Source organism: Vipera ursinii (assembly GCF_947247035.1).
Source record: "Vipera ursinii genome assembly, chromosome: 1".
NCBI lineage: Eukaryota > Metazoa > Chordata > Lepidosauria > Squamata > Viperidae > Vipera > Vipera ursinii.
The window spans coordinates 56,861,566-56,886,723 of NC_139512.1; the positions used below are offsets into that span (position 1 = coordinate 56,861,566).

Here is a 25,158-nt window from a genome sequence, read left to right on the forward strand (position 1 = left end):
TACGGAGATGGTTCAGATTTAAATCGGAGTGTGAATTCAAAATGCTGCCATTGGGTAATAGGTATGCAGACACAGATATATTTATGCCCTGCTGGACTAGGGTGCTATCTTAAAGATAGCTAAGAACAGCACTGAAGCAAATTGCCCATACTCTTGATATGAGCAGTATATTATTAATGAAAGACATACTAAAATACAAAAAGACAATTCTAAACAGAAATCAAATTTCAACTGTCATTGTGCTAGAGAATAGTCTTTAGGCTGAGAAATTTAAGCCTGGTCTTCAGGAGGAATACGTGGCTTTTCCTGTACAGTTTGATGCTTTTGTCATACCATCTATAGTAGAAAAATAAATTCTTTAGCAACCTAGAAATCATTTACAAAATGCTTGCAATTTATTTTTTTTTCTTAAAATGCCTTTGTTAAACTAATGGCTATAAATAAAAGCTATTTAAACAGCAGATGATGTAAAACAAATTAATGCTACTACATTTACAGGACAAATTTTATTATTGTATTTATATCCTGTGTGCTTTGAATTGGAATAGAGAATTTTGTTTTTTGTAGAAAAGATAATTACTTGCAAGAATATAACACAAATATCAAGGTAATTTATAATATACAAATATTTTAACAGCAGCCTGGGTTATGGTATCTTAAGTATAATGGTAATGTAAGTCATAACTCTAAGTACAATACCTAGGACATAAAGAAAAAGGCCATTTTTATTTCATAAGGCCCAAGCCTATAAGAACCTTCAAAAAAAATTTAAAATCAAATTCTTAAATTACCTTAGTATTCAAAAATGTTCTACATACTGAAACTGATAGTAAACAATGAGATGACAATAGCGATAGTAAAGTTTCCCAACTATTTCAGATATTGCAATGGTTTTTTTTTCTAAAGCTTATTTTCAGGTAAATATATTTTGCAGATGAAAGAAAAAGTTGGTAAGGAAAACTCAGACCTGGATTCAAATTTAGTTCTGTTTATAGACCAACTTTTACCCATTCCCTCTCTGAAAATTTGTTAAGAGGTGTAAAATGATCTCTTTAGGGGTATTGGAAATCTGTGTAAGTTGGGATCTCTCCACTGAATCACTTGTATGGATGAAAGGAACCCTTCCATTTGTGGACAGAAGTCTGAGCCAATTCAAATATTTTAAGCCATTCCATTTTTTTCCCCACAACTAGCCTTTCATCACATTTATTAACTATCAACTATTAATCAAGAATGATTCAGTAAAGCAGCATTCTTTAACAGAGATATTTGTACCAATATAAAAAGAAAAATAATTTTAAATGGTGCAAAAGTTATTTTGAAAATATAGTACAACAGCTCACAGAAAAAAAATGAACACAGGTATCTTTTTATATACAAATTTAGATGCTTCAGTACCCAAAGTATTTATTGCTATATATTAGCAATGCTTTTTATACCTTTAGAGGGTCGCAGAAAAATAGATATAGTGTATATGTTAAATTTATGATCTAGATTGTTTGGTTTAGCAAGTTTACACTACAGCAAAGTTCTCATTTATGTATGAAAAGTTATACAGCCTTATATGAAATCATCAAATTTTCTCTATACTAAATGAATTTCCTAGTGGGAAAAATTAAAATATAGAAAATATATTAGGCTTACCAGACCTTCAATGATCTTTCAAACATGCAGTTTACAGAATTAACAGTATTATAAAAAGTTTCATTAATTAATGCAAATTAAGGGAAAAGTAGATAATCATAACATAATTTGCACAGTGCTTAACTCACTCTTACAATAAGCAGGTCCTTGGTATTGTGCTACAAGAAAAAAAATTCTAAAGCCCTCAACAAAAATATCCACAGGTTTAAGAGAAAAAGAAGTATGGGAATGTGGCATTTATAACAGTGCAGTTTGTTTTTCCAAAATATGTTGCAATGTAGTATAAGTAGTTCATAATTTCCAAATAAGACAAGGTTGTATTTTAGGTGTAGAATAGGACTAAACTAGTATGAAAATGATGGGGAGGGGAGACAATTAAATAACAAAAAACATCCCTAAAGTGGGCTGTAAGTATCGAATGTTTCATAAATGATTTATTTAATCATAACGTTTCTATAGAAAAGTTTTATTCACAATATATTGTGACAAACTGTCACAGAAATGATAGTGATTGCGAGAAATGTTCATGCAACAGCAGCTTTGCACTTTAGTTATTTCTGATTTAAAAAATTAAACCTCTCCAGTCATGCTAATCACATAATTTTGACCTGCAGTGTTATGAACAAGGTGGATAGTGTGACTACAAACAAAAAGTATCTTAGTTTAGGTTCAAATTCTTTCATAATGAAGTTGTCATTGTATCTTGAAACATGCACATCCAGTTTTCCTCCATTGCCAAGCTCTTGACAAATCATCTTCTTGTCAGTTGTTTTATTTAAATAATTCCAAGAGGATCTGCTTGCAACTGTGGTTGTATGAGCTGAGGTTGTAGAGGTGGTGGTAATTGTAGTGGTAAAATTGGGTCCACCATCTGTACTGGATTCGAACCTGGAAGCTGATGTGCTACATTGTCAGACATTTCTGAAATTTCTCCACCATAGAAGAAAAATTGACATTGTTGAATGACTGTTTCTATTACTGACTGAAGGATTTTGGTGGTTGATAGGAACTCCCTGTTTTCAAAGTCAGGTCTCATCAAAGTAGGCCAGAAACATATAGATAAGTTATCTGCAGTCATTAGGTTGGTTCTGCTCTGTTGACTAACTCTATAATATGAATAAAAGCATTGAAGAGTTAATATTTGATTGAAAATGTACCCGAAAATGTTACACAGCATTACATTTAATATATTCAGCAGCTTTTAGACATATCCTGAACATAATGCAAGAATAAGCTAGCCTCAGTCACGTGATCATGCTTAAAATACAAGAAAACAGGCATAATTACCTAGGAACTCCTTAAATCTACTATTTCTCTGGATTAATAGAAAAAGTAGAAAGATCTATAGTCTATTAAAACAGGGAAAATGGATTGTGTAAGCAGTTCATACAAATACACTAGTGCCAAAGTTCTTGAAGAAAACTACTATCAGCCTCAAATTGGATTCTGCCATTGTGACCATAACAATGAACATTTAATCCACTTTTATACACAGCTTTATTTAAATGTGTCTATACTATTTAAATGGTTTACCTTCAACTATGTGCATACACTATCAGAAGTAAAACCACACACTTTAAGGGTGTGTATTCCCTACTGAGGTCTGCACTGACAGGTTTGAAGGCTATGTATAGCACACAATGACCAAGGCAGGATTACAGGTTAATAGTGAAAGTATAAGGGACATCCCCTCAGCCCAAAAGGTACTTAAAATCCAACTTTGAAGTTCCTACAGCCGCACACACACCCGTTATCGTGTGATCACATTTTGGGTGTTTGGCAACTGGCTTACTTTTATGCTCTTTTGCAGAATCTCAGTCACATAACCATGACTTTCAATTTTATTTTATTTTTTGTCAGTTTCAGTGTTTACATCCAGTTTCTGGCAAAAACACCCAACTGGAATTTACAAAATATAAATTACAGCATTTTTAAGTCAGCATGGGAAGAATACTTTAAGAGATGTTTATCTCTTACACAGAAATTTCCCACAGCAGGTGCTGTTACTATGAAGGGCACATCTCTACTTCTTATCAACTCTGTCGACCTATTGGTAGGCAAGTAAGTAAGCTCTTCCAAAGATAATGTAAATACTGTGTTTAAAGAGATTTATATAAATGTATGCAGTCCTTCAATAATACCCTTTACTGCTACACCAACCCACTGATTCATTAAAACATTTCATGTAATGATGCCTTACATCATTGGACAATATTGTAATACCCACCTGCTACAGAAATATGGATAAGGCTTTCATAGATATAATTTACAGTTTAATTATTAATAATTACATTTATTGACCATCTTGCGTAAATGGATAAGTTTCATGCAAGCATCTTTTTGCATAGCAGATTAATATGATTAATCTTTCTGACAAATATTAATGAAGCTATTTATCTGTAATTCATATTTGGCAAAGAAAATACCTGTTGAGATGAGTTATTACATATCTGAACACTTCATAATTCACTGGATGGAATTTTTTCACAATTTCCTTTAATTCATAGAGCCTTTCAGTCTTATCAAGAATTTCTGAAAAAATAAAATATTTCTTTTTCAAATAATAAGCATATACCAGCTCAGTGTACTATTTCTACTTTTGGGACCTAGTATGTGTTGGGACACTGTTATGAGGAATATTAACCTATGTTAATGTAATAGCCAATCATTAAGTTTTTCTCATATGTAGGGGGCAGTAATAAAACTAATTTCTTACCCAATGAGTGGGTAAACATTTGAAGGAAAAAATCTAAAGTAACATAAGAGCAGTGGTGCCAAAGTGGTTAGAATGCAGTACTGTAGGTTAACACACTGCTCACTCCAGGAGTTGGATTCTGAGTGGCTCAAGGTTGGCTTAGTCCTCCATCCTTCCAAGGTCGGTATTGGGGCAATATACTGACTGTGTAAATCGCTTAGAGAGGTCTGTAAAGCACTGTGAAGTGGTGTATAAGTCTAAGTGCTATTGCTATATTTTCTATTGAATAAATGTATGTGAACAAATTGCTAATTTTTCTGCTTCTGTCTCTATAAATGACAATCCTCGGGAGATGTGCACTGTGCAGGATCTGTGGAAGACTTCAAACAATAGTGCAATCATGCTATCAATGAAGTCCATTCCACTGGTGGGCAGAGAAGTTTGATTTCACCCCTTAAATAGGCAGCGTTCACTAGTTTTCAGTTTAGTATGGTATAGTAAAAATACAAATAATAAAATATAATAGGGCAAAATAGTGTTTAGGACTAGAAGGGTTAATCAATCAAATGTTTGCATGTGAAGCTTTCTGTGGTTACCTGGAATATAGAGGCATATAAAAGAAGTCCTGAAATAGGAAATATAAGGGGGGAAATCCCATAAATCCTCAGAAGGCACCAAACAGGTTGAAATGAATAATCTAATACAGAGTATAGTAGGAAAGAGATAGAAAATGGTTATCCATAAAATGTACTCCATGAAAAGAAAAAAAAATACTTACTTGATGCTTCAACTAATTCTGGATGAAGTGAATAAGGAATTAAAGGATCTGGGAGATCTGCAAAGAAAGCTTTAAGAGCTCCTGCCACAGCATTTACTGTTACATCCATAGATTCCAGACTAATATTGTGATCTACAAAGCAGCATGAAACAATGTATTAGGAATGCAAAAAGTTCTACTATACATTTCTCAAGAGAATTCATGTACTATAAACACAAAACAATCATTAATTTTCAATTTAAAATATTCTTTCATAAGTATTATTACTAAGCCCTTCCTGTATCTATGGGTTTCATGTTTCCTATGTGAAGAATTTTCTGTTACAATTTCACCCTTATTTTTATAATTTATCAAGATTGCTAGACGATTAGTTGTTCCACACAATTTTATATCAGTTACAAATCTGATGTTAATGAAGGAAATGCTTAACTTACTAATGAGTACAAAACCAAGGACTGAATTTTGTGGCAAACCACATATGCCTGACTCTGGTTTGATGAGGAACCAGGAAGCTGTTTAAAATCACTGAATTTATATTATATATATATATATATTAATTCCATTTATATCCCGCCCTTCTCCGAATTTATTTATAATTTATTTATAATATCTTTATAATATCTGCTTTAGATATTTTACAGGTAAGTCTCAAGATCAGTATGAACTCACTTTCCCATTTTTTTAAAGCACCTTTTTTCTTGCCCAGTCATTTGGAATTTCCCCCCCAAGATTTTTCAAATATGATACATAAATGTTCAGACAAACCATAAACAAGCTTCTTCAAAATTTATAACGTAGTTTCATCATGACCTTCAAATTTAGGTAATCAAAACTGAAGTTATATGGAATGTCTTCCTTTTAATTTTATTTAAAATATATTTAAATAAGCTATTTTTATTGTTCTTAACATCTTTTGTCAACGTCAAGTTACCTTTTTCTGACAGCCTTTCTGTAGTGGTGGGCTACTATCTACTATTTATAATGACATCTACTTCCTGCAGGTATTCTTTTTTGTTGTGAGATTTTCATTAAGCTTCTGAGTGACCATTTATTTTTTTCAGAACTACAGGTATCAACAACTCATTCCGGGACCAAGGTTACAACAATTTTACAACTAATTTACAACCACTTATGACATTCACATGGTCTGTCAGTTATATGATTGCCATTATAGTTAGTACGCATTGTCCTGTTATCTGATCTGTTGTTTTTCTCTCACATAACACCTTGAAAAATAGAGAGAATGAAGAAGTGATTAGAAAAAAGTAAGCAGGTACACAACGGGGAATACATAATGCAATATAGCTGGTGTAACCTCCATTGTAACCTCTGCTTACTGTACTCTCTTCTAATCCTGTCCCCAATCTTTCTTTCTCTGCGGGGAGGAAGGGAGACATTGCCTACAGAAATCACTTGGCAGGACCTTCTTTTTGAGGTGGATAGGGAGAAGAAGGATTGCTACTGGCATGTGAAGGAGGAAGAGGACAGGGAATTGCCAGAGCACGTTAGGCAACAGTGGGGGTGGAGCAGAGAGAAGCATGCCAAATTTGTTTTGAGGAAAACTTTCACTGAGAATGGGCTGGGACTCTCAACTGCCAGCACCAACCAGCACGCTGCTTTCAATGTGTATTCTTCATGGTGTGCCTGGTTACTCTTTTCTAATCCATTTCTCTCCAAGGAATGCAAAGATAAACATTAACTTCCTTTCTTGTTCATTATCTAGCACTGAGGTGAGCATTCAAAAGGACGGGAGTGTGATTAAAAGCCAAACCAAAGCCAGAGTTGTGAAATTGATTATTCTCTTTAGTTTTGGATGATAAGCAGAGATGCACCCAAGTGATTTTCTACTTAGCAACTGCTTTATTTATCTAGGGGAGGGCAGGGGAGGAGAGAGGCTGGGCCTAGTATGTGGGAGGAGAAGATAGTTAAGCTCCTGTATTCCTTTGACTTCTGAGGCTAAAATATAATGAAAGCTCAAGAAAATGAAAATATTCTTCTGACTATATGAAGCTTACCACAATGGATGAGGAAAAACATGTCTGTCTGAAGGCTGCTATGTATATTTGGTTTTGGCTCTTGCTTCTATTGCAATTTCATTGTGTTATAATTCGATAGTAACATATAATAAGTGGTAGAATTTTCAGATAACACATGGTCCCAGAAATATATTTATATAGTATATATTTCATATAATACTTAATACTTTTTGACTTTGATTGGTACTATTATTTTAGTGTTTTTCTTAATAAATTCTAGTGATTTTATTGGTTTATTGTATATTAGTTCTTCTGGGCCAGGGGTTGCAAATCAAGCCTACAAATGAACATGAATCTACTGTGTTTTGTAAAATGGTACCCATCACCACAGTAAAAAAAAATGGTGGGCTATATTTTGCCCAACTTAAGGAACTTAAAAGGGTTGGAATAGGAACATTTCACCGCATGGAAGCTTTGCATTCCAACCACTATTCTCAAAAGTATCCCAAACTCTAAATTTGAACAATGCAATATTTGATTATTTGGGAGGCTATAAAAGGAATGCTACAAACAGTCTATTTTATTATAAATCTCACAGGCTGTAAGAAACATTATGCAGAAAAAGAGGCTTTGAAATTGAGTAAAATAACTTAAAGTATTATATATCAGCAGACCAACACATACAGCTAGCATATTAAACTAGTTTTTAATACACTTATATATTCACATTAAAAGGGACGCGGTGGCTCAGTGGGTTAAGACGCTGAGCTTGTCGATCAGAAGGTCGGCAGTTTGGCGGGTCAAATCCCGTGTGCCGCGTAACAGAGTGAGCGCCTGTTACTTGACCCAGCTTCTGCCAACCTAGCAGTTCGAAAGCACGTAAAAATGCAAGTAGAAAAATAGGGACCACTACGGTGGGAAGGTAACAGCGTTCCGTGCGCCTTTGGCGTCTAGTCATGCCAGCCACATGACCACGGAGACGTCTTCGGACAAGCGCTGGCTCTTCGGCTTTGAAACGGAGTTGAGCAACGGCCCCTAGAGTCGGAAACGACTAGCACGCATGTGCGGGGGAACCTTTACCTTTACCTTATATTCACATTATTCAATTTCTATGATTAGTTACAAGAAAGAGTATCTCAGAAGAGTGTGAAATACTGCACTAAAACATTACCTAGTTATAACTATGTAATCATAACAAAGATCCCCATTACCTTGGTCAAATTGCTTTTGAATGTTGTCTTGATCTGTTTTATTACCACTAACACGATAGAGACCTTCAGTACACAGACCTTTGGGAAAAGGAAGAAAACATCAAAGGATGGAAATCACTCACTTAGTAAAAAAAAATCTTCCAGCAAAAATTTTATGAATATTAAATATTTTGTCTTGATCTGTTTATAATTTATGAGATCAGGGATAGTGAAATGCAAAAAAATATGAATGCAATTATACTTTTAATATTAAAAGTGTATGTGGCCACTCATAATCTATAGATGCAACCCAAGTGATATTGTGGCAGAAGGTAAAGGTGTCAACCTACATGATAATGTGTTTTAGAAAATGGAAGTATATTTCCTTTCTTTAACTGAAAACTGAAAGTGAGAAGCTGATGACCTGGTCCACCTTCATACGGTACATAAAAAGAGAATTTTGCAATCCTACAAACTTTACCTACTTATTACAGATAGTCCTTGACACTAATAGGGACCAGAATATATGTAGCACCACCTGAAGCACATATTTGCCTGCAGTCCACAATGCCTGTTTGTAGCCCTCACTGACATCTGACACTACCTAGCATTCATCGCATCCATTCCCCTCAGAGCACCCCTCCTGCATTCTTTGCCTAGGACTTTGCCTCTTCCTGGCTTAATGACCCATGCAGTTTTAAAGTTATGATGGCAACCAGCACTGCCATCGCTAAGTCATGTGGTCATTATGATACTGTCCTTTACCACCTCATTGCTTAGCAATGGCAGTCATGAGGAGTATCTATATTTAGTATATTTTTTTTAAAAAAACAGGCTTTTAAAAATTATTTTTGCAACCTCAACAAATCTTTTATGCTGCAGTACAATGTGGATTGTTTTCCTCAAGAAATAAATCACAAGTATTTTTGACTCATTTGTTATTGGGTTTTATTTCTTTAGTTTTAAGACTTGTGTGGAAGTACTAAAGGCCAGATTAGGTCATATTTATGTTAAAAGATTTAAAATGCAAAACATTCACAAACATTTAAGTACCACTGTATGCAGGAGAAGAAGAAATCTCCTTTTGTCCTTTCACTACATTTGAGCAGCCAACTAGTTAATATTTTAGAAACAAATGTGTGGCTTTGTCCATGTAGAATTGTGCAAAATTTTGTCTTTTACCAGAATCAAATTAATTGTTATGTAATTTTGAAAGTCTTACTTGTTCCTCATTTAGAACTTTATATTGTTTTAATAAAGAAATAATAATGTGAATTAAAAACTACAATGATGTATTTAAGAGGAAAAAATACTTGATATTTTTTCTTGTAAAAAATCAGTATAGTCTTTAATTCACATTATTTCTTTATTAAAATAATATAAAGTTCTAAAGAGGAACAAGTAAGACTTTCAAAATTATTTAACAGCAAGAATAAATATTTAAATATAATGTTTCTTACCTGTATCTTCAATAAACTGCACACACTTCTCAACAAAGAGAGGAATAGATTTTTCAGGTGTAACCAGATCTTGTAGGGGCATCCCAAAGTAATTACTTTCCCAGTTTCTACGAGTTGGCGGATTGAATGTCTTTGTTTTCTTTTTTTGCTGCAATAATGGCCAAGAATATTAGCTATTGAAATAAACATTCCCTAATAACTACATGTTATTAGAAAGGCAATTTTTCATATTACGATCTTCATTTTGAAGGTATATTATTAATGATATCCTACATCAGTCTGTTTCCAGAGCAAGGATCCTGAATCTTTCTTAGAGCATGATGCAAAAAATAGCTACTGGTTAATTTCTCATTCACAAAATTACTGTTGAGGACAACATAACCAAAGTACTATTTACCTGAATGGTACTTCTCTTCCCACATCTAATCCTTATTTATGAACTTCATACTACTTAATGCTCTTGTCTTATATGTAAGCTTTTGTTGGACATATTTGTTTATTAATTTAGAATATTTATATAGCCACTCAACCTAAACAATTGTTACTCTGGATAACATATGTAAAATATCCCTCCCCAAAAAACACTATGAGAAATTAAAAAATCTCAAGCATTTCAGTTACGAAAGAAGACTGTGAAAGCTTATTATAAGCTGTTTTACCTTTTGGATTGAAATTATAAAATGCATTCACTTCCGATTTTGGTACATTAGAATAAGATAATAACATACCACCTCAGCTTTTTACTTTTACATTATCATTATACCTGCTGACATTAATATATATATAATCAGAAATAATATAAATTCTCCTTATCTTCTGGAATAGAATGCTACGTTTCAACCTTTAATACACATATAAAAGACATTATATATAAAAATAGTATCTCAAATAATACAAGTAAAATGGTTAAAAGTTTGTTAAAAAGAATTGTTATAGCAATAGTATTGTCAGAAAACAGAAAGCAAACTCCACCAGTATCAGCTTGCCAAATACCAAAAATTGGGAAGTCTTGACCAACTAAAAATATTCAAACTTGGAATTTCCTGAAGTTAGGTACTTTAATAATGTCAGTTTACTAAACCATTAAAAGGCTATTTGAATAAACAGTCCTAAATTTAAAGACCTTTTGTCATTTCTACAAATTAATAAATTAAAATATTGGCTCATAATTTATGGCATATTTTAAACATTCAATTCCACTTATTTTCTTTTTAAAAAATGCATTTTTAAAAGTGAATATCTTGATTATTTTTAATGTGATTTAAACAAGATTACTATTGTATCTTTGTACTTAATCTCACAAGCCAGGCAACTTGATAACAATGTTATTCCATTCAAATAAAGCAGGGGGAAAAACATTTATGTCCAACTGGGTGGGGATTTGGAAGCCTTAAACATAAAATGTGTCTCCTTTGCCAAATGACACATTTTAATATACCAGGAAATTTTAAATATTTCCTTCCAGAGATATTATTCTTTCACCTCAATAGCTGGGTGTGTATTGGGTATATGTGTGTGTAGGCATTTTGTGTGTGTTATACGTATTCACACACAGACACACAAACATGCATTTTATGCAATTTATATATCACCTCAATTTCCAAGGGCACTATCTGGAATACACGATTTAAATGGTGTGAATATTACTTCTCATTTCAATTCTATTCCTGACAACACACACAGCTGTTGTGAATCTTAACAGCTGCTAAGTTAAGGTAAAAACAGTGCAGGGCTATGGCCCATTTCTAAGACTGTATCTTAAAATACATTGTTAAAATGTACTAATGTTTTCTAAATAAATATTGGGTTCCTAATCTTCATAAATTCTTCCTGTGCTCAAGATTAAAAAAAACTGTATAGGAAGTGTAAAACCTGAAAAGATAAATCCCTTGCTTTATTTACTTATTATTTTTTATTAAATCTTCACTGGCCATCTCACTGTGAGGCAACTCGAAGCAACTTTTTATGTATATCACATTCTTTTATCTCATTGTCTATCAATTTTACTTAAGGCACAACAATTTTAAAACCATTTCAATCAAGCAAACCTATTAAAGGTACAAACAATGCCTGGGAAACACTAGAAAATACTGTCTACATTAGATTTCACCAACCCCGCCACCCAGATCCATGGACTGGCACCAGTCCATGGTATGCCAGAAACCAGGCCGCGCAAGCAGCCTGCAAAACCATGCCCCCTCCGGTCGACGGAAAAACCTCTCTCCACAGAACCGGTGCTTGGTGCCCAAAAGGTTTGGGGGCCCTGGTCTAGATGATGAAAAGTTTCACTTTTTAGTCACAATAAGACATTTCTCCACAGAATAAAAAGTTCTTCTGAACAAATGTTTTTCCAAAACCAAATGCTAGACACTTCATAAAATATGCAAATGAGTTCCATATTTAAGAAAAATACCACTAATCCAATTAAGCACACACTGATTTGTCTTTTGAAGGAATAAACCCAACTCCCTTCCTTCTCCAAAATCATAAATGTATATCTAGGTGTTGCTTAGAATAAATACAAGTATGTTGAATTTTGGAAAAGGCTGTTTTCCTATATCCTTTAAATGTTTGCATTGTATACATTCAGTTCAAAATAAAAATGGTAATTCAGATCTGGCCTGTATCTTTCATTGACATATACAATACTACATAATCTCCTGAACATTATCCAACAATAAAGTAGCAATAAAATTTTTGCACTTAATACCTAGATTTGATTTTGCTTCTTTGAATAGAAGATAGAAACAAATTATAATCTGAGCTTTGTATTTAACACCAATATAATGTAAATTTTAATGTATCAATGCAACAATCAAGTGGAAAAAATATCAAGGAAAAGCCATCAAAACTGATAGGTCAAGCTACTGTAAATAAACAGAGAATAAACCCACACTCACTGATGATGTTACCTCATTGGGTAATGAAATGTCTATAAGGAAACAACCAAAGAGGTTTGCTACTTAATAGTAAAAGAAAAAAAGTAGTCAACTGGGCTAATAAATTTGACTTAACTTTAACTGGTTCAACGCCAAATTATTTTCTCAGAAAATTTACTTGGGTATCACCACAGTCAACTGTTTTATAATTTCAAACACACTTTTTGCTAACCTTGTGCTTTTAAAGTTGCTTCATATAGTAACAAATGGCATTTTCTTTCTAAACCACAATTCAGTAAGAAACAAGTTTAAGCCCAGCCAAATTAGTTAATACTGCTAAGGTTGCAAGGATCAGAAATGGACCCCATTTATATCATACAGTTTATATATAATTCTGTTATGCTGACAAATTTTCATGTCTTAAAAAAGCAGCATTTTGACTGTATTTAAAACATTTTTAAAACTTACTTTCTTGTCTTCTTTCACTTTCTGAGTTTTCTTCTTCATCTTTTTATCATCCAGCTCTTGATCAGATGTAATTGCAGGGTTATCAATGCCACCTTTCCATGTTTCCACAGGGGATAAAAGTGGATCTTCTTCACTGCCACGATGTCTTCCTTTTCTTTTTGCTTTAGACATTGTAAAAGCTTCATCATCACTTGCATCTGAATGTGCTCTTCTATAGTAAGACTTGGCTTTGCTGAACAATGTTTTAGATTTATATTTATATTTTGAAGGCCGTCTTTCTCCATGGGTCTTTGAAATTCTGTCAGGAAATCCATTTTCTTCATCTCCTTGGGCATTATTTATAATAGAGGAATTTCGAAATTTAATCATACGATTCTGACTATCCTCTGGAGTTATGTAGGTATCATCAGCAACACCCCTGTGCTTAAAAATAGTGTCTATAGGTTCAGCATAGTTATCAGATTGTTCAAGATCATCAGATGCTGCCAAAATCATTCTAGTTTGTTTTTTGGGGTATTGTTTACCAATACCTGCCTCAATGGTTTTTAATAGATTTGGATCTAGTTTTTTCACATTTGTCTTGGTTACAATTGGTTTTGGCTTTATAGGAGGAGGCACTTTGTGGTTGCGTTCATGATCATGACAATTAGGTGTACTATGAATGGGATATTCATTACCTTCTACATCCAAACGGTATTTTGAGCGATCGGGTGCTGGGAGTAACTGTACCTCATCTCCAATTGGACTATAAGGTGGTGGGGCTTCAGTATCATCTTCTGAATCTGGGTAACAGTTGTAAGCAAGAGAACTTGCTCTAGGAGAATGCAAGAAAACATCTTCATTTGTGTGTGTTGTCTCTCGTGTACTATCAGAGATATAAGAATTTTCAATCATGCTTTTCTTCTCCAAGACTTCACTAAAGAACAAGGTGAAAACCTCAGTCTGACGGTGATATTGAGATAACGAATACAGAGCTGTAAATTTAGCACTAATCTCAGTTGCTATATGTTCACCTTCAGTCATCAATTCTTTGATAGCCTCATTCTCAAAGAAGTCTGCCTGACTGTCAGTAACAGCTACTAATTGTACAGGAATAGTATCTTGCACTTCTGAAAGAAATGCTCGAAGCATTCCCATAGATGCTTTCCGTTTAGCAGAATACACTAGAATATAGCCATGAACAAGTTCATCTTTTCTTACACCAATTGACGAATGATATGATAATATTGTAATTTGTATTCGCCTCCGTTTTTCACCTATAATTTTATCTAGCATCAGGGAATTATTCTGACCAGCCTGAGCAGCACTACAAGAATGAGAATCAAGGAACGGAGAAAGAATAAGATCTATACTGAATGGATCTCCACACATAGCACACATAACAATTCTTAAGTCAGCTTCTGAAAGATCTTTAATTGAAGGAATAGGACTTACAACATCAAAATTGTGTTTAACTGCATCCAGAACATTCCTCAATGCTTGCTTTATCTGAGCCTCATTAAATTTACGTGGATAAGTACCAGCAGGCACATCGATAAAAGGACACTGCAACTTGTTTGCTAACTGCTGTCCCTGATGTCTCAGAATAGGTAAATTTTTGCTAACACTTTCTCGTTGATTGGCCAATATTAGAGTAAATGGAAGGTTGGCCATATACTTGTCTCTTCTTATCTGAGAAGCTTCAGTCCTGATTTTTCCAATGGAGTCACCAATAAAATTAAGTGATTCAATTGAACTAAACACACAGAAATATCCATGAGGTTTGAAGGCTGAAGTCCATAATTGGCTTAGAAGGTAAGGTGACTTAGCATCTACTGGTCTGAGATCAAGTTCATATATTTTCCCATCTAAGGCATATTCATCATCAGTTGACTGTGTCCGAATCTCATTTGCCAATTCTTGTGCAAGACCATCTTTACCCAAAATGAAAATATTAACTTTATCGATGTTGGCACTATCATGATAAAAATTTAAACGACCATGGTCCAATTGCAGGAGGCTTCTAGCAAGTAAATGTTCCACTTTAATGTCCATACAGCTTTGGCCACTGAGACATGTTTCTTTAGTGGGATGATATACAAAACCTATATGTTTAAGCAAAAGTGACTCTCTATCAGGTGCAAGTTTCTGTAAAGCTTTGTATCTAGGCTCTTCACTAAGAACTGCATGAATTTCACTCATTTTATCAGAACTAGGTGTTGCATTCAAATCCAGGTCATAAAAGAGTTCTGAATGTTCAAACACCATTTCCTGAAATTCCTCTTTGGCTTTTTCGACTATTTCCCGTTGATGCCTAGTATATACTTCTTTACTGTCAGCTTCTGTAATATATTTAAAAGCTTCATCTTCCATTACAAAACACATAACTTCCTCCCAGGGTTGCCCAGGAGAAATGAACTGAATTTTTTCAAGTGTTTTTTTGAACTTTTCCTTCATTTCAACTCTCCTTTTTTCTGATATTAAATGTTGCACATGATTTTGATATACCTTTTCAGCTTCAAGTGTGCTCAAAAGGTCAAATGGAATTCTCCTGTCATTTACTTTGTCTATATGGTCAGTTTCATGCCAGGGCGTTTTTTCCAGCACCACAAAGAATAAATGGAAATCTTGTTTTTTTTCCATTAATTTCAAAGCTTCAAGCCAACTCAAATGTTCGATCTCTTCGAGGTTTGACAGAAGTGTGTTAAAAGCTCTTGGTAATGTATTAATATATTCATCTCTTCTTTTTCTTATATGCTCTTGCTTAAGCTGCTCAATGTGTTTTGAAAATGTATTCTGCGCTTTGTTTGTTCCCTCTAAATTAATGTAATCCTCATAATCAGGATGATTTTTCAGTTTGTTACTAACAGTTTTCCATGTGGCATGATAGTCTCTCACAGTCTGCACAAGTTTCTCAAACTTATCTGTTGATGTCACAACAACTTGTCTTTGTGTTTTGTAGGCATCTAAATAAGGGATTATTTTAGGCTTGCCACGAGTTTTATCCATCATTTGTATCAGTGCAGTGAAACACGTCTCCACATTGACATTGAATCTTGCAGATGTTTCTACTACAAGAAGGTTCTTCTTATTTGAAGCAAAAGCCTGAACTTCTCGTAAATAATGGTCCACACATTCATCACATTTAGTTGCTGCTATAATTATAGGTTTTTTAGATTTTGAAAGCTGAATATAGAGGTTATTTACAAATTTAAGTTGGTCATCAAACTTCCTATTGCATCCTTGGCTTACATCAATACATAATAAAAATCCATCGATACTTAGCTTTCCTTCAGGCATTTGCTTTTGCTCAAAGTCTTGTTCTAATCCAAGCTGATCTGTGCAAATATACATAAGTTTTTCTGCTGACTGCAATTTAGTTGCAGCTGCACGCTTTATATATGGTTGTAAGTTTGTACTACGATGAGGCAGAAATGTCTGATCATCAATGAACTCAGTTTGTTCAATAACATGAATTTTGCAATCTACTCCATCCTCTCCACACTGTATTACATCACCCCAATATAAAAAGTGATCATTATTAACAACACGACCACCAAAGTCAATTGTGCTAAGCACAGAGGTATGTTCAGGGTAATATTCATCTGCTTTTGACCGCACAAATCTATTGCACAAACATGATTTTCCAACTCCACAGTTTCCTTTGTCTTTTTCAGTCCCAGAAAGTCCAACCACACTAACAGCATAGGCTGGGGGACGAGGCTCTTTGTTCTTTGCCATCATGGTATTCTTCTCATTCTTCTGTATTCACCAACACAATTGGGTGCAACACTCATTCTTAAAAATGATGCCACATACTAAATTTTATCTCCAAAGTCCAAAATTATTTTCAGTTCTTAAATCCTCATGATTGCAATAAACGTGGGTGCTCCAGATCAATTGCTCCATGATTCTGAAAGAAAAAAAAAGCCAGTGTATCACTTACAGTTACTCACAAGTTTAATTTTAAATACTGAAATAAATTCTGACAAACATAATACTTTTAAACAATAAACAGTATTTTAATTATTCCTCAAAATTTTATCTCAGAATGCATACAGAATAATCTTGTATTAGCGACTAAACAGTAAGGTTTGTACATTCTTTAAGCAAACAAAGTGCACTTTGACTTTAATACTGAGAAGGAAATTAATATCTAATGTGGATTAAAGTACAATTTTAACCACAATTATTTCATTGGAACTCATTTCCAATTGTTACCAATGAGGACAAGCCTAACCAATAAATAACAACATACTGGACCACTATTGCAGATTGGATCCTAAGTAAGCCAGACAGTGTTGCTTGGAATAATCAATAATAAAAAGAGTACATATGAAAATTTTGCACTGATTGAATGAATCCTATCTGCAACAAGTAAATAAACAATATTAAATATGATCATATGACTATATATTAACAAAGTTAATGCAATATTTGGATTAGAATATTACAATTGCAACTAATCATCATAATCAGTTAACATTACAAACTATTGTCTCAATAAAAATGTTTCATTTTTGTTCACTTCCATCCTCCTTCAAAAGACACAATGAGTTTTCAAAAGATAACAGAATTGAGCAACTACATAAGAACATATTTAAGTTTATATTTTCATGTACAGATCATATTCATAAGCTCAATTCACAATAAATTTCTATTATCAGAAATCAAAATGTTATTTCCATTTCCATAGTACGGATGCTTCTTTAAATTTTAGCTATCATATAAAAATCAAATTGATCTGTTTTAGATATTAGCAAGAACAAGATTAAATGAAATTATCCAAATAAATTATGTTAAATCATTGTGGAATCTTTCCAGCTTCTGCCAATATTTTTAATGAGTAACTTTAAGAAACCTTTTTATCTTTCCATAAGAATTAAAATCACATACTAATATTCTATGCTGAAGATTTATAAACTATATAAATTCATTGAAATAAACAGAATAGCTAGATTAAATTTCAGGCCTATAAATGTTTTAAATAATTTACCAACAAGTAGAAATACACTTTAACTGGTCAGTGAATTTCAAAAATTGGGAGAAAAAATAACAAAATTCAAAGTCCCTTAATATGAGCAGAAAAAAAGAATTGTATTTTTCTGCCCATGGAAAATGTATTTGGGGACTTGCAGTGAGGCAGAGTGCACTTTTCTTTATTTCATGGATCACAGAGGTACAATGACCAAAAACGCAAATTTAGCAGTCGCTGGATCAGTTTCTCTTCAATTCATTTTAAAAGAAAGAAAATTACCACTTCTAGCTTTGTAAAATCTTTATTTTTTGCAATATACAGCAAAAGGATTATTATGTTGTTTGGAAAGTTTTTTATAAATGCTAAGGGATTGGATGAAATTAATTTAAAGGGGTTTGAGTTAATTAGAAAAATTCCTCCACATTGGAAGTCTATGGAGATTCTCAGTCATCCAGGTCATAGTTGTCCCAAAGATGCTTTTTCATGAACCAACTGGACTTTCTTCTTTTTCCTTTGAAGATGTTTCGCTTCTCACCTAAGAAGCTCACTCAGAGACTTCCGGTGGCGACGCGACGTCGAAAGACAGCCGTTTTCGGGCTGCCCGCTCCACAGCTGTGTTTTTCCATCGTAAACAGCACCAATCAGCTGTTTAAATGGATTTGAAGCCCCCTCCTCGGGAGAAGAGGAGGGGGTGAGGCCCCAGGTAGGGGTTGAGCTCTCTGGGGCCGCCTGAGCTGAGAGCTAGGGCGGCTGAAAGATGAGCCCCCCCGAAGCCTGGGTTGCTCCGAGCTGCGCAGCGCCTCTGCTCTGGGATTCTTGGAGCAGAGCCAGGCGTTAGCAACCACCCCTGCCAAAAGGAAATACTTTTGATTATCAAGATGCAGGCAGAGCGGTACAGGAGGTCAAGGTGAAGTGGACTCTTTATTTTTACTCTCTAGCTCAATGGATTTTATAGCTTTAAAGTGAAAGTGCGTAATAAGTGAAAGTGGGGGAAGATGGCGGCTAAAACTTCTAAAGCTCTTCGGAATGCGGGGTCTTCCCTGGTGCAAGAGACCTCACTGCAAGCTTTGCTTCCTCCTGCATCTCCCCCGGTATTGACGCTTAAGGATTTACAAGATGCTCTTGGAAAGCACGCACAACTGATGTCTGATATGATGGATGAAAAGTTGAAAAAGCTGGAGGAGAAATTGGAGAAGAAAATGGAGGAGAAAATGGAGAAATTGGAGAAGAAGATGGAAGAGAAGCTGAGAGCAATGAGGGTGGACATTTTGTCTATGGTTGAATCCGTAGCTGAATGTGTGCTACAGCTGGATATAAAAGTGGAGGATCTCAGTCAAAAGAACTCTATATTAGAAGCAAAGGTATTAGAAAATGAAAATATAAGGGATAAAATGGACGAAGAATTGAGCCTTGTTCAGTATAATCAGATGCAGAATGCTATTAGAATTAGGGGTTTAAAGGAGAATGGTAAAGAAGATCTAAAGCAGCTGATTTCTGAGGCTCTGGAAGGGGTACTGGGCCAGTCAGCATCTGAAATTGAGGGAAATATGGACAAAGTTTTTCGTGTAAATTCATGGATTGCAAGACAGAGGAAGTTACCCAGAGATGTGGTGGTCTATTTTACAAAGAGAGTAATTAGAGATGAAGTCATTCAAGCTGCTTATGATACTAATTTGGTAGTGGCTGAGCAAGAAGTTTTGGTTTTAAAAGAGATTCCTCCGAAGATCTTAAGAAGGAAAGGAAAGATTTTGCATTTCTAGTACAGGAACTTAAGAAACGTGATATTAAGTTCAGATGGGAGATTCCAGTTGGGTTGGTGACAACGCACGAAGGTAAAAGACATTGTTTGGTTACTGTGGCTCAGGCACGTGATTTTTATAGTAATGTGTTAAAAGCAACCCCCCTATCATTTTTGGAAGCTGCAAAAGGATACGGTGTGGGAAAGTTTCAAGATGTTGCAGATAGACAGACAGTGGACAATGGTGTTGGAGGGGATCAAGCTACAGTCTCATCGGTTGCTGCAGGAGGCCAGAAGATGACGCGTGCCGCCCTAAGAAGAGCGAGACGAGAGCAAGAGCAAGACCAGCGGAAAGTTATGGAATCTTCAAAGTGTGCTTACAATGAAGATGTAGGAGGAGAGCGGTCTAAAGAAGTTTTGGGGGTCATGACAGAGGTGCTCCAAACGTTTTGGGGCGTTAAGATTGCAGATTAAATTTTTAGATTAGAATGTCAATGGAGTAAAATTATTATAGAGGAGAAAGAAAGTTTTTTTTTCTTTTTTTTTAATATTTTATACAATTTAAGATTGATGTTATTTGCTTGCTAGAAAAGTATATTAGGGTTATGGACTTAAAGTATGTGTTGAACTAAGAGTGGGTATGTAAACTCCTAATTAACAAGTTGTCTTAGAGATTGCCTAATTTTTTTTTATATATATACTCTTTTTATTTGAACTTTTATTTGAACTTAAGGATGATTTGGAACTGTGAGACATTTGGCGTGATATATGCAAGAACTATTTTTGACTATAGTTTAGTTTGGTTGGAGATTATTAAGATTAATAGAGATAAGCGCTTTTGGTGCGTAACTGAGAATTTGTTTGGAAATTAGAGAAAGGTGGGAGAATGCAAATAGCAGGTGAAAGTTTTTTTTTTTCTTTTCTCAATTTATTTTGAGTAAAGATCTTTTTCTGTTTTCCTCTTTTTCTTTTCTACTTTATTTGTAATATTAATATTGTTTGTACTCATTTTATATGAGCTAGAGAGAGATAGAATTTATAGTTTATTGTTGATAATATAGGGGGGTTTATGTTTGTTTTTTGATTTTATGCCCTGTATTTAGCTCTGGGAAGTCGGGGGGGGGGGGAGTGGGGGAGAGGGATAGGGGTGGGGGAGGGGGGGATTAAAGTCAAAATGTATTGTAAAACTTTTTAAATAATAAAAAAAAGAAGCTCACTCAGAGCTCAGAGCTGAAGAAGCTTCTTGAATGAGAAGCAAAATATCTTCAAAGGAAAAAGCATCTTTGGGATTCCGCATTGGAAAAATATTTCTTTTTTACATTTCAAATTGCTAACAAGACTTTGAAGGTTGATCATTAGAGGTCTCCAAATTACTACTTTAAATGAAGCATTTAATATGTGGATTCAAGAAGTGTTCAAGCTATTTAACATTATACTGGAACCAAAGGCTGTTACTGAAGAACAAATCCTCTTATCAGTGAAATAGACTTTATGGTGGACTTAAAAATTATAACCTAAATGAATTCTGGATTTTCAAGTAAAATTGGATGATCATTTAAAAATTTAAAAATATATATCAATGATGGATCAAACTACTGATACAGATTACCCTGTTAAATTGGAATGTAATACTATACTAAAATTACAAGTGGACTTGGATAAAGAAAACAAGAATTCCAAGAGAAGAGACAAAGATAGAAGAAATCAGGAACTAGAACTTTATGGGACTTAAGAATGGCTGCAAGGAAGGAAAAAAATACAAAATTTGATTAGGCTTAAATAATGAGTTGTAAATTCTGGTGATGTTTAGTTATTATCTTGGATAGGTTTTTTTTCTAAGGTTCAACTGGGTGTAATGAACTAGTTTGCAATATGTAGGTTATTATTTTTGATATGTAAAGAAGGGGGTAATGTTTAACAGTTTTTAACTTTTGTGATTTTGTTATTTTTAAATTGGGACTAGATTTTGATTACTGAACAGACTAAGTCCAATCCCCCTCACCCCCACCTTGAATTACATTGTCCCTTATCTAACTTTTAGCTCAGTGATGGAAAACCTTTTAGAGACCGAGTGACCAAACTGCAACCTAAAACCCACTTAGTTATCGCAAAGTGCCAGGGCCACATCAGCATTGTGGTGCAATCAGGGGGAGCAGGTTGTGTGTGTGGCCCACTGGGTGGGCATAGCTGCGGTGGTCACGGTAGACTGGGTGGGCTGGGCGGGGTCAGCGGGCTGGGACCAAGGCAGTGGGGACCAGTCCTTTGCCGTCTCTGGAGCATCCCCAGGGGACCAACACCACTTGCTCACTCACTTCCTGTCCCGTCACTTCCAAACGCTATGTGCTCGCTACTCTGGCGAACTCTGCTGGGGCAACAGTGTGCATGCCCACAGAGAAGGCTCTGAGTGCCACCTTTGGCACACATGCCATAGGTTCACCACCGTTTTAGCTGATGCTAACCATTAGTTGAGATACTCCTGTGCATATAGGCACGAATTGCAATAAATCAGTTTAATTGGATCTTCACGTGTAGACATAGCTTTACTGCCTGATAGGTTTAGATTAAATGAGAAGAGGGATTATATACTTATGTTGTTAAGCATTTAGCTTTTATTGGACTATTGTTGATTAATTAGGAGAGCTGAAGATTTAGAGAAGATTTAGATTCATAGAAAATGGGGTGAGGTATGGAATGAGGATGTATTTGGTTGGTTGTGGTCCGTGAAGGGATTGCAACTGGATTGCAGAAACAACTGGCAAGCATGTGCATATCCTCACTTGCCTGAGCAGCAGGCAAGTATGTTGCTCCATTTGCATGAGCGGCAGGCAGCATGTATACCACTCACAAATGCACGTCATCTGCCAGCTGCTCATGCAGAACCTTTCCCTCTCTCCCGACCAAGCTGGAAACGTTGGGGAACTCTGTTTTAAGCTATATATAAGTTGTTAACGTTTATTATAAGTTGATACAATTAGATTTTAGATTTAGATTTTATTAGATTTATATACCGCCCTTTCCCGAAGGACTCAGGGCGGTTTACAGGACATTTTAAAATCATACCAATACAAAATACAAAGTTAAAAGACAAATAAAAGATTAAATTATCCCTGAAAATAAAACCCAGTTAAAATTCTCAGCCTGGGTCAGAGAGCTCAAAGAGCCAAGTCTTCAGGTCTCGGTGGAATGAACGTGGTTCCAGAGGGCAGGCGCACCCACAGAAAAGGCCCTCCCCCTGGGTGTTATCCGCCGGCAATCTTTTACCAGCGGCACCCTGAGAAGACCCTCTCTCTGCGAGCACACTGGACGAAGGGAGCTTGATGCTGGCAGCAGGTGTTCCCTCAAATATCCCAGACCCAAGCCATTTAGGGCTTTATAGGTCATTACCAGCACCTTGAATCTCACCCAGAGGGCAACCGGAAGCCAATGCAGCTCACGGAGTAGAGGTGTTACATGGGAGTATCGGGAAACCCCCATCACAACTCGTGCGGCCGCATTCTGCACTAGTTGAAGCCTCCGAGTGGTCCTCAAGGGCAGCCCCATGTAGAGAGCGTTGCAGTAGTCTAAACGGGAGGTTTAGATAAGTTGAGTATACTTGCTGAGGATGAAATAAAAGTTTCTTCTTAGGTGTTTTTCCCTTTTTGGAAGGGTTTTATGAACTTTTAAATATAATTTATTTTTGTATTATGTTATTGTATTAATTTTATCTGTTCAATATAATTCTTAATAAAAATTATTGGGGAAAAAGATGTTTAAAACTACAGGTAGTTTTCAATTTACAACCACAATTGGGACTGGAATTTTGGTTTTCAATTGATATAGTTGATAAGCACTCCTCACATAACCAGACCCAATTTGACATATTGTTATTCAGTCATTAAGCAAATCACCAAGGTTATTAAGCAAATCATATGATTAAGTGAATCACACACTTAAGTGAATCCAGCTTCCTCAATTAATTTTGCTTGTTGGAAGCCAACTGGGAAGGTTGCAAATCATGATTCATGCAAGTTATTGCAACTGCTGTATATGCAAGTTGGTTCCCAACCATCCAAACTACAATCAGATCACAACGGGGTGCAACATTTGGACTTTCAAGGCAGGTAGTAAGTCCCTTTTCTAGGACTACCTGTAAAAATGGAGCTTCAAACTTTTCAAGCTTTTCAAGTATGTATGTTATTGCCTACATGACACAATGCCAAAGCATGTTCAACTACCCTACAATTGCGCTCATTTCACAAGAGCAAGGTCATGCTCAAAATCCTACAAGCTAGGCTTCAGCAATATGTGAACCGAGAACTACTACAGTAGAAGTACCAGCAGAGTTTCAAAGTGGCAGAGGAACTAGATATCAAATTGCCAACATTCACTGGATTATGGAGAAAGCAAGGGAGTTCCAGAAAAACATCTACTTCTGCTTCACTGACTATGCTAAACCCTTTGATTGTGTAGATCACAACAAAGTGTAGCAAGTTCTTAAAGAGATGGGAGTACTAGAACCTCTTACCTGATCTTCAGAAACTTGTATGAGGCTAAAGAAGCAACAGACAGAATCAGAGTTGAAAAAACTCATTGATTCAAAATACAGAACCGAGTACTACAAGGCTGTATATTTTAAGTCTGCTTATTTAACTTATATGCAGAGTACATCATGCGCAATGATGGACTGGATGAATCACAAGCCAGAATTAAGATTACTGGGAGAAAACTTCATTCATGCAGATAATACCACTCTAATGGCAGAAAGTGGAAAGGAAATAGTCTCTTGATGAGCGTGAAGAGTGCAAAAGTTGGCTTGAAATACTCCTCTCTCTCTCTCTCTCTCTCTCTCTCACACACACACACACACAGTGTGTATATGTGTTTATGTATATGTATGTACGTACACACACACACACACACAGAGAGAGAGAGAGAGAGAGAGAGAGAGAGAGAGAGAGATCATGGCATCTGGTCCATCATTTCCTGGCAAATAGAAACGGAAGAGATGAAACAGAGACATATTTTATTTTCTTGAGCTCCAAGATTACTGCAGATAGGGACGGCAGTCATGAAATTAAAAGACACTTATTTTGGGGAAGTAAATTATTGCAAACCTCGATAATATATTAAAAAGAAGAGACGTTACCTTATCAACAAAGGTCCGTATAGTCAAAGCTATGATTTTTCCCAAAAGTAATGTATGGCTGCAAGAGCTGGTCCATAGGGAAGACTGAGCACCAAAGAATTAATAAATTCTTTTGAATTGTGGTGCTGAAAAAGACTCTTCAGAATCCCCTGGATTGCAAGGAGATCAAATCAGTCAATCCTAAAGGAAATCAACTTTGACTGTTCTTTGGAAGGGCAGATACTGAAGTTTAAATACTTTGGCCACCA

At 35.2% G+C, this 25,158-nt stretch overlaps 1 protein-coding gene across 9 annotated transcripts in view; it reads right to left on the reverse strand.

Moving 5' to 3' along the window:
• Positions 1-2,094: 2,094 nt before the first annotated feature.
• Positions 2,095-25,158, reverse strand: part of ARHGAP5 (Rho GTPase activating protein 5) — a 37,607-nt gene continuing 14,543 nt past the window's right edge. For 7 of the 9 annotated variants that reach the window (XM_083349472.1, XM_083349471.1, XM_083349470.1 and 4 more), the window contains 6 exons: positions 13,091-16,982; positions 9,744-9,891; positions 8,305-8,382; positions 5,118-5,249; positions 4,071-4,176; positions 2,095-2,750 (listed from right to left, as the gene is read on the reverse strand). In XM_083349472.1, the coding sequence (XP_083205598.1) occupies positions 2,420-2,750; positions 4,071-4,176; positions 5,118-5,249; positions 8,305-8,382; positions 9,744-9,891; positions 13,091-16,813 (4,518 nt within the window). In that variant the 5' untranslated portion in view covers positions 16,814-16,982 and the 3' untranslated portion in view covers positions 2,095-2,419. Of the gene's footprint in view, positions 2,751-4,070; positions 4,177-4,935; positions 5,037-5,117; positions 5,250-6,048; positions 6,344-8,304; positions 8,383-9,743; positions 9,892-13,090; positions 16,983-25,158 lie in introns of those variants that run through there. The other 2 variants (XR_014490833.1, XR_014490834.1) reach the window with 2 other exon arrangements.